Here is an 11,418-nt window from a genome sequence, read left to right as displayed (position 1 = left end):
CCGCTCTTCCACCAGGACCCCTCTTGGAATAAAGTTTTGTTTTCAGACATGGGAATTTAACTGAAAACAAAACCAAAACCAAAAGCAATAACCCCCAAAAGTCCTTTTGGCCAAAAGGGCCAAGGAATGTAACATATCAAAACCAAGTCTGGACGGCTTGAGGGCGTCCAGTGCCCCCCGTGGGTCCCCCAGCAGAGCGGTCCCAGGGGGGTGGCCATGCCCCAGAGTAAGGCAAGTGACATTTTTGGGAGTGTTGAGGAGAGCAGCAGCCCTGGCCTGGCCTTCCCGGATGGGGCCACCGAGTGCATCGCTGAGTCTAAAGCGCTGGTGGTCGCGGGTGGCAGCAGGCCGTGTCCGGCGCGGGGTTGTCTCTCTTGGTGGTCCTGTGGTGGGTGAGGGAGGCAGCGGCCCCCCGGCGGGGCTAGTTGTTGCCCTCCGAGATGGGAGCCACGTGGCCGAGCCCCGCCAGGCCGCTGAAGCCCGTGCTCCAAGGGTCGGGGAGCGGGAAGAAAGGTTGGGCCGCGAGGTTCTCGTTGTGGCCTAGGGCGAAGGCGAAAATGCTCGCGTTCCTCTCCATGTCCAGCTGGGCTCGCCTGAGCAGCTTCATCTGGGTGTCCTCGAACTGGCTCTCCAGCTCCTGCAGGCTGAACGCCGTCTTGGCCCCGCTCATAAAGTGCTTGGGGCTGGGGCCGGGAAGGCACACGGCGGCGCCGCCGAGGTGGCCGCTCATCTCCTCCAGCGCTGGGGGCATCACGAAGGCCTTGTCCACCGGCGGGCCGCCGGGGCCGAAGAGCAGGCTGGCCGCCCGCCACGCCGCCGGCTTGCGGCCCCGCCGCGGCCGCGCTATCCGGCAGCTCTGCCGCTTGATGTGGCGGTGGAGGTGGTCGGAGCGGGTGAAGCTCTTGTAGCAGAACTCGCACTGGTAGGGCCGCACGCCCGTGTGGATGCGCATGTGGTTCTTCAGGTCATAGTTGTGCACGAACTTGGCGTTGCAGTGGATGCACAGGTACGGCCGCTCCCCCGTGTGCTTCCGCATGTGGATTTTCAGCTTGTCCTGCCTGCAAAAAGAATCGAAACGGGGTCAGGCAGTGTGGGGTTGGGGGCATGGGTGCCATTGCCTATGGGTCTCGCACCCAGCCGCTGCCTCAGCAGCCTGCAGCCCACCCCAACCAGCCCCGGACAGCTTGGACTGGAACAAACAATGACCCTAAAACAAAGCTTCATCACTCATAGGAAAAAAAAAAAAAAAAAAAAAAAGAAAAGTCTAGACTAAAGCCTAAACATATCTGGGCACATCTAAAGAAGTACAGCTACATCCCTGCCTGCGACCGAGCGCATTAGTTGAGCATAAAGAGCCTGGCAACTTGGAGATGGATGCGGCTTCAGCAGAGACCCCTCGGTGCAGGTTCCCTTCCCTCCCCTACCCGTGCTGGCCGCTGGGTGTCTCAGCAGCCCGGCCTTGGAGCTGGAGGCACCGCAGGGCGCAGGGCTGAGACCAGCTCCGCAGCCGCACCAGGGCAGGATGGCACCACTCTGCCACCTCCAGCTGCACACCTCTGGGAGAAGGTTTTCAAATACAGCCCTGGGATGGCACAGAACCCATCCCCATGGCATTTACTTACAAAGACACAGTGCGTTTTTTTTTTTTCAGGTGGGAAGAAATGTCTAAGATCTACAAGTTTGTTAAGTTTGTTGTCCCAAGCTAGCTTTCTTTTTTTTTTTTTTTCTTTTTTTCAATAGTTCCTTCTGCAATCTACCAAAAACACAGCTAAGGCACAGATATAAAATGCAAAGCTGGCTGTAAGTGAACTGAGCCAAGCCTGCACGAGTGGTGTTCAACACGGAAAGTAAGTAAACAAGAAGAGTGGGAGAATTCATAATGTTTTGGGAAATGCTTTCAGTCTGATCCCTCCGAGACATTAAGAAAATGGGGAGAATAGATGGAGTCAGTCCATTAATATATACAAAGTATATGATCATTTTAAAAAAAAGAGGAAAAAAACAAGCAAAACTATACTTATGCTGGCAGATCAAACACTCCAAATTTGCAAGCTGCTGCCTACACACTAGTTTCTGCCACTCTGACTGCATGTAAGTTTTCAGCACCACCACCAAGCCCTGCCACTTTACATGAGACCTGACGTTGCATTTGTTTTACCTGCAGTGACCACTGCCTGCACCTGTGCTCATTTGCTGCTTGTTAATCCAGCTGTGCTTGGGGCACATGGCCAGTGGCTCTGGGGACGTGCCCAAAGAGCTTTTTGGGACGTGCAGCTCTTTGGGGTCAAGCTGGGTGCTCCCTGCTTTGCTCCCTGGTGCTCCCAGGGCCATGCAGGCACCGTGCGGCTCAGCCCTGGCTTGGCCAGGCTGTATTCAGTGGTCTGAGCCCCAGAACCTCCTTCCCTCGCTTGCCGGTGGGGATGGATGAAGGAGGGCAGGGAAAACACAAGCACAGCCCATAGTCTCGTGCACAACCCCAGGCAGGGCTCCCGCGAGTCCTGCAGGCACAAAACTGCTGCCAGTGGGGGTCTGAAAGCCTCAGGCCAGAAATACAGGACTCCAGAAAGGGGGCAGAGAAGTGTCCCTAGCAGGAGAGCCACTTTGTCAGCAGGCAACCTTTTACTGCCTCCGGGAAATCGCAGCCCAGCCCTGCACCAGTGGGATGGTGCAGCTGCAGGCAGGCAGCGGAGCTGCTCACTGCCTGTAAGGAGCTTGCACTGGCTTTGGTTTTCCAAGGTTTACAGCTTGTGCAGCACTTTAGGGAGGCAGAGAAACGCACCTCCTGGGACCCACGCCAAGCCCGAGGCCAGATCCCAAGAGCTAAGTCTGAAATTTTCAAAGACACCGTTATTCCAAGATATTAGCAAGGGCGCATTTCCCCTTGGCCTCGGTCTTCGAAAGTGCTGAAATCAGTTCTCAGAAACAGACAAAGCAGCATGGAAAATTTCAGCCGGAACGGATAATGTTCAGAGGAGCTGTAAGCAGATGAACACGGGGTCTCGTAATGTGAAGTGTTGGGAAATGTTAATAAAAAGCAGAGCCACCCGCCCCACCTATAATATAATTTAAACCTATATATGTAATGTTTAACCTAGCAGGATCGCTTTTCCTAATAAACACGCAGTGTGCCAGGACTGCATAATGTAAACACAGGCAAAGCTTTTTCAGGCTATTACCAATCTCTGTCAGCAGACGGGGAGAAACTGGATCCCGCAGCGCACACCTCTGCCCTGCCGCAGCCCTGCCACCAGCTGCCAGCAGCCCAGGGGCTGGCAGCGAGCTCGCATTGCCTCTGCCCATTTCTCCCCAAATATTAACCTTCAGGCGAGCTGGGCACGTCGGGAGAAGCTGACAGGTAAGGGGTGACCCTGGCTGCTGCTCTCGTGTGTGGGTCTTGGGCTTTGGGCAGGCACGGGCTGCGCCGGGAGGAGCTGCAAGCGATGCGCAGGGGAGAAAGGCGCTGTGTGTGTGAATACCCTTAATGCAATTGTGTTAGGAGAGCGATTAGGGCTCTGTGAGCTGTCACAACACAAATAATATGAACAAATATTGTTAACCTTTCCGGCTGGAATAGTTTCTCCGCGAGCACTCTGGGGCTGTCTTGGCGGAAAAGCTGAAATATTTGCAGTTTTCTCTAGCGCTTCAGCAGCGCACCACAGCAGATTACGACCTGAGCAGCCTTTGTTTAAGCAAAAAATTAATGAGCTATTAAATGAAGTCCTGCTTCCTGCGGGCAGCTGTCCCTGAGAGTCAGGAGTGGCAGATGCAGGTCCTTGCCACGGGATGCGGAAACCCACAGAAGTGATGGAGAACACATCTGACGGGGAGTTTTGGGGACCCCCGCCCAGAGGACTGCATTTTCTCTATCTCCCAGAGTGAATTTGCTCCTACACATTTCCTCAGGCACAGAAATAACGCACAGAAGTGATTAATACAGAAATCCCATTTCTGGAGCACTGAAAGCCTGTGCTGCCCTGCACCCCCCAGGGATGCCAGGAGGGACAGTTCGGGTTCGCATCTCCCCAGCTGAGGCTCTGCTCGCTGCCTCATGGGGCCGACGCAGCAGGAAGCCTGCGATTCCCTGTGGGAGCTCAACACATAGCACAAGCAGCGGCGTGCAGGAAATCCTGGCAGAAATCTCTTGCTACATCTCAATCACTCCACTTCGCTTAAATACATGTCACCCTAAAGGAGAGGTCTTACACTCGAGTAATGCTGAAAATAGCTTAAAAAAAAAAAAAAAAAGTAAGTGAAAATAAAAACGGCAGCGTGCTATTCAAAGTGCTTCCAAATGCTTTTCAGAATAAACCAGCGTTTTGGAACGTCCACTTTGCTTAGTGCATTAAAGGAGGAAAAAACCCTCCAGCCCTCCACTGCGTGTGAATGGCTTCATTCTCCTGAGTGATGATGGGGTGTGAGGGATGGCACTGTTGTGCTAGTCCTGATTTTGGGGGGGTTTATTTTCTGCAAAACCCTTACGCTGTGTATACCGAGCATATGGGGGGATGTAAAGAAGCTCTTATGTTTATACTCACATTAGTAATGGTCCATGCTAGACCAAAAAAGAGCTACATTTCCCAATGAGGGATGAGGTTTCCTTGTCTGTTCTGCCCAGGTCAGGATCTGTGGCATGGAAAACAGCTGTGGCCATGGAACTGGTCACCAGCTCTGTTAAAGCACTGCACCGATTTTCTGCGGGACGGGGAATAAAACGTCCCAAGGGCTGGAGGCACACAGCTCCTGGGAGCTGATGGCCAAAACTGAAAGGAGAGCTGCTTTCACAGCACTCAGTCGGTCCTCCTCCTTCCAAAAACAACGTCAAAAACCCCGCAAGGAGAAGCAGCTCCTCCCGTTGGAAAGGAAAGGCTCGCTGCAGGGCCAGGCTTTGAAAGCTGCGGGCTCTGTGGACACGGCGCATGCCCCAGGGCCAGGACTGGCTCCAGGAGGCTCCTCCTGACCCACCGGGGGCGAGGGGCTACGAGCTGGGATGGCTGGTAAGGTTTTAGACACCAAGGTGCTGAGTCAGCCTCCCTGTCAAAGCCTGGGCCAGGGGTCAGGATAGCTCAGCTCTCACCCAAGCCCTCCTACTTATTTTCACAGTGACTGTGAGTCAGTGCCAACACCGCCCCGTGCCTCAGTTTCCCCAAACAAGCTGCCCTGTTTTGTGCAGGATCTGGGGAGCTGCAGACCGAATCCCTCTGGAAGGCTCCGCTCTGTTATTCCCATGATGGGAAAGGTGTCGGTGATGGGTCGAGCCGAGCTGCTTCCTTTTTGGCTATTAGCACCCTCAGCATCACACCCAGCACGACCCCACGCATCCGAAGGTGACAACCATGGGGACAGCACCCACAGGAGCCAGAGCCCATCACCTGCAGAGGGGAATTAGCAGCGGGCACAGCCTTTCCCCTGCAGCACCGGGGTGAGCCCGCAGGCGCTGCGAACGCCCACCCCAGGCACGATGCTCCGCGCATGGTAATACGGGGCCGCTGCGCTAATGGAGCGGAGCATGGAAATTTATTTTCAGGTCAAATCCTCATCATCTGCATAAATTCCACTCAAATGTTATCACAGGGACGGGAGAAGAAAAGACAGGCTGAATACGGGAGCACCCCAGGTGTCCGGCCATTGTCAGGAGCTCGGCTTTGCCTACTGTGCATATTATTTTCCTCTGGTTTGCTCGCCCCAGACTAATAGGGCTCTCTCTCACACACACAGCCAGGAGCTGAAATACCATGCTCTTGTCAAAAAGCTTTATTATTACGGTAAAGATTGTATTCATTAGATATTAATTATACCCAGCAAGAGCAGGTCCAGGAATCTATTTGTCTCTGCTCACCGGTTAAATTTGCCCAGCTTTTCAGAGAAGGCTCGCAGGCTACAACATTAGGTTTGCACAGCCCTCCCTCAGCCTGGTGCTTTTTTTTTTTTTTTTACCACTGAGGGCTCTGCCGGGGTGTGGGGAGGTTCAGGGGCTGGATCTGGCCGCTCGCACCCACCTGGCAGCAACCAGATTGGGGTTGGTATCAACCAGGGCAATCTAGGTCATGCAGGTTGTCATTGCCACTGGGATGGGGACACCTCGCTCGTCCCCGTTCCTCATCTAGCTCTGCGTGGCCAAGCCGAGGGTGCCCATGTCCCTCCTCTGGCCATGGAGGTGTGGAGTTGCAGGGATCCCAGGTGAATGATGTTAGGGGGATGAATCCACCCTTGCAGACCAAAATCTAGCAATTAGGACTGCTCTGGCCTCCGAAAGTGCAGGCACTGTCATGTTCAAACATGTGCAACTTGGCTGTGGTTTACATTGGTGCCAAAACGATGTGCAAAACTGAACTAATTACATCCCTCAACTAAACAGCCCTCCCAACTCAACGCATCCCCCAGCGCATTAGGGATGACGCTTCCTTGGCTGTCTGACCAAAAGCAGCCATCTGTTTTCCAGCTCCCTCTCATCCGACTGTGGCAGACGATGGCGGGGCTGAAAATGCCCCATTACTTATTCCCAATTTTGCCCGGAGGGCGGCTGCGATCCCACCAAAATCAGTGGGCTCCTTTTCCTTCCTTCCCTCTTCTCCCTCCCTCTTTCTCAAAGGGCCTGTCCCTTTCTTTGCTACGTCTTTGGGGACAAAAGAGATAAATAGCTCGGGAACCAGCCACCACCCCCCATCCCATCGCCACCACGGCAGAGGTACGGGATGCACACCTGGTAAAGCGGACTTCACAGATAGTGCACATGTACGGCTTCTCCCCCGTGTGGGTCCTCATGTGCCGGGGCAGCTTCCCGGCCCCCATGATGACCTTGTTGCAGATGGGACACTGCTGGGACGCCTTGGGCTTTATCTTCCTCTCTTCCTCCAGGGGCCAGGGAGGAAAAACTCCTCCAAACTGGGTAGCACTGAGGAAATTGAGATAAGCGCCGTAGTCGGTCTCTGCCTTAATATGCCCTAAGGGAGCCGCTGGGGTGTTGGTAAACATGTCCTTGAAGAAGTCATTAGGGAAAGGAGGTGGAGGCAGGTCTTCCTTCTCCTCCTCTTCCTTGATCTTCCTCTTTTTGATCACCAGATCCAAGGGGCCGTTGTCTACTTGTGGCTCTTCGAGCTGGGGAAAGGCGCTAAAATCGCCATTCCACAGATGGGGGAAGAAGCTGGGGGTGAAAGGAGAGAGAGCTGGCCTCCTTTCTGGGATGTTCGCCTTAGGGTACAAGTTCTCCCTTAGCAAGGACTCGATGGAGAAGTCTCGTATCACACCCAAGTGTCCGGAGGAGTTACTGGCTGGGTAGTGATTTGGAAAGTCTTTAGGTGCTTCTGTGTATGCTTCTTCGGTAAGATCAGACTTAGAAGGGCTTTGGTGACAGCTTACTTCTTGGACATCAGTTAGGTTCTCCTGATTGACAAAATCTTCCACTTCTTCCTCCTCCTCCTCCTCCTCCTCCTCATCTTCGTCTTCATCCTCATCATCGTCGTCGTCCTCTTTGTCATCTTCCTCTTCCACCTCTCTGTCGGGCTCCATGATTTCAAGGCATACGTTGATAATGCACTGGATCTCCAGCATCTTGGCAGCGCTGAGGATGTGCTTGACATTTGAGGTGGTGATGGTGAGGGTCGAGGTGTAGGCAAACTCGAGGATGGCAGAAAGTGCTTCAGGCTTGACAAAGTCAATCTCGTAAACATAGGGCTGGTCTGTTAAAGTGCCAGTAGTGAAGAGTTTTTTGAAGTACTTGCTGCAGGCAGCAAGGACAGACCGATGGGTCCGGTACTCCTGGTCCTGCACGATGAGGATGACATCGCAGAGGAGACCGTCATGCCGCTGCTCGTTTAAACCACACAGGACTTCGCTGCTGTGGTTTGGGAATGGGATCCCGATAAGATCTTCAATGCCATTGGCCATATTCTCATTTAGTGCCCTAGGACAAAACACAGACAGCGGGGCATCAGCAGGGGGTTCCCGATCAACAGCACCAAAATGTCCCTGCCTTCTCTCTGTCCTCTCCACTGCCCCACATGCACCTCCATAACCACCCGCTGCTGCTGCATCACCTTTAACTCTTCCCATAACCTCTGTGACTTAACCTCTGCATCCCTCCGTCGCCTTCCTTCTCTTCTCGGTTCCCACCCCTTCTACCTTTTCATAACCACCGCATGCTCCTCTGCTCTTTCACATCCCTCCCCTGGGATCCTTGTGCAACGATTCCCTCCCCATCACGTTTCTTCCACGCCCACCCGGAGCCAACATCTTTCCAGGCACATGCAGGATTTGCCCCGTCAGGAGCTATGTGGGGAAAGGGTGATGCTGCATTGCCTCACGCTGCTGGGCGCCGGCACCCACGCCGCTGGCACAAGACTACCAAACAGGGAGACAGGGAGCTGTTTCACAACGTGCCTAAATATTCAGAGAACGACGACCAGCTGCCCAGCCACGGAGCAAGGGCTGGGGGCAGATGACTGCAGGCTAATTTCACCCACGAGCAGAGCTTGCTCCGGCCCCACGTCTGCTCGGACTTGTCAGCGCGCTATCGGATGCCCCGTGCATCTGGCGGACACCCTCCCCTGCCAGAGCAGCTCCAGCTTCAAAGGGGAGATCGGAAGCGAGAAGCCCACGCCCAAAAGGGAAACATGATTTTTGCCATTTTTTTTATCTGCGAGATGTTTCCTCTTTCACATGGCTCCAGCAGCCCTTGCACATGAGAAATCCCAGGGAAGGAGCGCGGCTTCCTCCAGCGGGCTCTGAACGCGGTGCTGCTGGCACACGCTGAATATATCCAGCGGCCAGAACAACTCCGAGGGCAAAAAACCTTTGGAAGCCCCCAGGACACAGGGAGCATCCCCTCTGCGAGCCTTGCTCCTGCCCCTTCCGTAAGCCTGGGACCGCCAGGTTCCCCATCCCTCCTTGTGCCACGTCAGCACCTCTCCATCAGCACCCAAAGGTCAAGGAGCCACAGGGGGACTTTTTTTGTGCCACTGCGAGCACGTCCTGGTGCCGCCCTGCCCCACCAGCCAGCCCAGCAGGGGCAGGACCCACTCCCACCACAGGAGCCTCAGGGGCCGTGCCTGGCTCCAGCCGCGGGCCTGGCATTTTTGGCCGAGGACGGCAGATCCATCCCTGCATCCCTCAGCGTGAGCATTAGCTCTGTGCTAATTACGGCTGTTGTCTGAAACAAATTGATTCATTGCAGTGTGCTGTGCTTAACCATGTTAACTAGCTACGCTTCCCTCACAGCCCGACCGGCTCCGTACAAAATCCTCTTACAAAACTGCCGATAAATGAGAGCAAGTCTGATGTGTTCTTCAAGGTGAGCGTGAGGTAATAAATAGCACCTGAGCTGGGGGGGAGGAGACACCTTCCTTTTTAGGGCCTTCTATCCTAAAAATAAGTATGAGAAATTACATTTCTGTCCCTGTATTTGCCTTCTTCATTTTTGTTTGGAAGGAGAATTAGCGTTAAAGGGGTGTTGCACGAAGGAATGCATCCTCACGTGAATCTGTTTTGATCTTTCATTGCCAGATCACACCGTAAGTGCAGAAGATCAGAAAAGCAGGACATCAGACTGCCCTGCTGATTGTTTTTGGAGGTTTCCTTGCTTCTGGACACTTAGCTCTGGCCTCCCTGATTGTGCAGCATTCACTCAGCACCAAGAACAAGAAAAATGGAATTAGAAGATGTGGGAGAAGATGATTACAACCCCACCCCCAGTTCAGCAGGAACGGAAAAGGACAGCTGTTGTGCCTAAAACGATGCCCATCTCCCCCCGGTGGAAATGGACTCATTTCCCTTCATCCTCCCCTCCTGGTCCTCTGGAGGTGCGGTTCTGTGAGCCGGAGCCCTTAGGAAAGCTGATAACTTCACAGGATGCTGGCAAAACTGGAGGTGATTCACGTCATGTCAGTGGCTGGGGGGGGGGGGGGCGGGTGGGAAGAGAAACAGCCCAGCGACCCGTTTCCACGCGCTTGCAAAAAGGGCATTTTTTTTACTCGCGGGGCACTTGGACAGCTCGGGGCACCCAGCCTGAGAAATGACCTCAGGCCCCGGGAGGGGGCTGGATGTGCTCGGAGGCTGGCGCTGCCCTTCCTCCAGCTCCCTCCTCTGCCTCCTCCCCGCCTCCCCCTCCCCGAGCCAAGGGTGGGGTCCGCAGGAATAACAGGCACAGGAACAGCATCCGCAGCCCCGGCGGCCGAGGAGAAATGTCACCCCCAGGAAAAAAAATCACACCCGCGAACGCTGAACCGGCTGCACGGAGTTAAACAGAAAATCCCGAGTTTTAATAGCAAATGACAGCATTGTTAAAATAAACAGGGGCGGGGGGAAAGGCTGGAGGGCACCTAAAATAACCACGTTCTGACCGGGCTGCAGATGACGCCTTGGAACAGTGCATTTATGGGAACGCTTGAAACTCATTCGCCGCTTTCTCAAATGAAAAGCCCCATTTCTAAAAGAAGGATCCTGCCAGATGCCGGCCTATACGGGCACCGGGCAGCATGGGCAGTGACACCAGGGTCTGTGCCTGAACGCGGGCTGTGCGACCCTTTTGCAAGCCAGGCACCTCGGCCACATTCCTGTGGCAGGCAGCAGGGATCAAGCTCTGCACCGAGCCATGGGACCATCCTGCAAAGCATCCCAGTGGGACTGCGAGCTGGGTTCAGGGCGCTGAGCATCCCCTGCTGCCCCAGCCTGATGCCCAGGGAGGGAGCCAAGCAGGAGGTCCCAACAGCTTTGCCCATCCGTGTTTATTTTCTACTCCGACTCCTTCCCTCCTGTGCCTGGGGTGCTCAGCACCCCAAGGGACGGATGCTTTGGGTGCAGAGGAGCACCCAAAACCACGGCATCTACCTGCCTGCTGCATCCACCAGCCCCAAAATACATGTGGGCTTTTTTTTTCTTCTTCCCCCCGGGTTTATTTGTGCCTCATCGTAATGAGGCAATTAAGATGTGCATGCGAGATTACCCTAATCCGTCAAAATATAGGCAGCTCCTTTCTGTGGGACACGCTGACCTTCACAGCTCCTGCTCCCTCCGCGTGCCCCAGCCCCTCGGCTGCTCTGTGGGAACGGGGATGCTCCAGCACCTGGGGCCAGGCCCTTTTTTTCCCTTTCCTCCTTTGCTGTGATCTTCCCACCCACAGGGAAGGGGGTGCACGAGGATGGGGGGCTTGCAGCAGAGCCGTGCGTGCCCCCTCCTTGGAGGCACGGGGAGATAGCGCTGGGTCCATAAATCCCGTTCTGAAAGGCTGGTGGAGTGTGTGTGTGTGTGTGTGTGGTTTAATTTTTTTTTCCCTTTTATTAAAAAAAAAAAAAAAAAAAAAGGAAGATGTAAAAACCAAAAAGGCAAATATTTCCTTAAGCACACCTCCCCTCCGAACATCTTGTCTCCAGCAGAACGTGTTATTAAGCCACCCACCCTCGTACCCAGCGTTTCTCCCCGCGGGCG

The 11,418-nt window shown here is 54.4% G+C and overlaps 1 protein-coding gene across 1 annotated transcript; it reads right to left on the bottom strand.

The window, feature by feature from the left end:
- Positions 1–421: 421 nt before the first annotated feature.
- On the bottom strand, positions 422–7,884 carry ZBTB7C (zinc finger and BTB domain containing 7C). Its single transcript, XM_035559924.1, has 2 exons — positions 6,701–7,884; positions 422–1,058 (listed from the first exon to the last, which is right to left on the bottom strand). Exons 1-2 carry the CDS (start codon positions 7,882–7,884, stop codon positions 422–424), a joined length of 1,821 nt encoding a protein of 606 aa, XP_035415817.1.
- Between the last annotated feature and the right edge of the window lie 3,534 nt (positions 7,885–11,418).

The sequence above is a fragment of the Cygnus atratus genome, chromosome Z, assembly GCF_013377495.2.
Source record: "Cygnus atratus isolate AKBS03 ecotype Queensland, Australia chromosome Z, CAtr_DNAZoo_HiC_assembly, whole genome shotgun sequence".
Lineage (NCBI taxonomy): Eukaryota > Metazoa > Chordata > Aves > Anseriformes > Anatidae > Cygnus > Cygnus atratus.
Note: the sequence above shows the minus strand (reverse complement) of the source record. Positions and strands in the feature narration are given on the sequence as shown.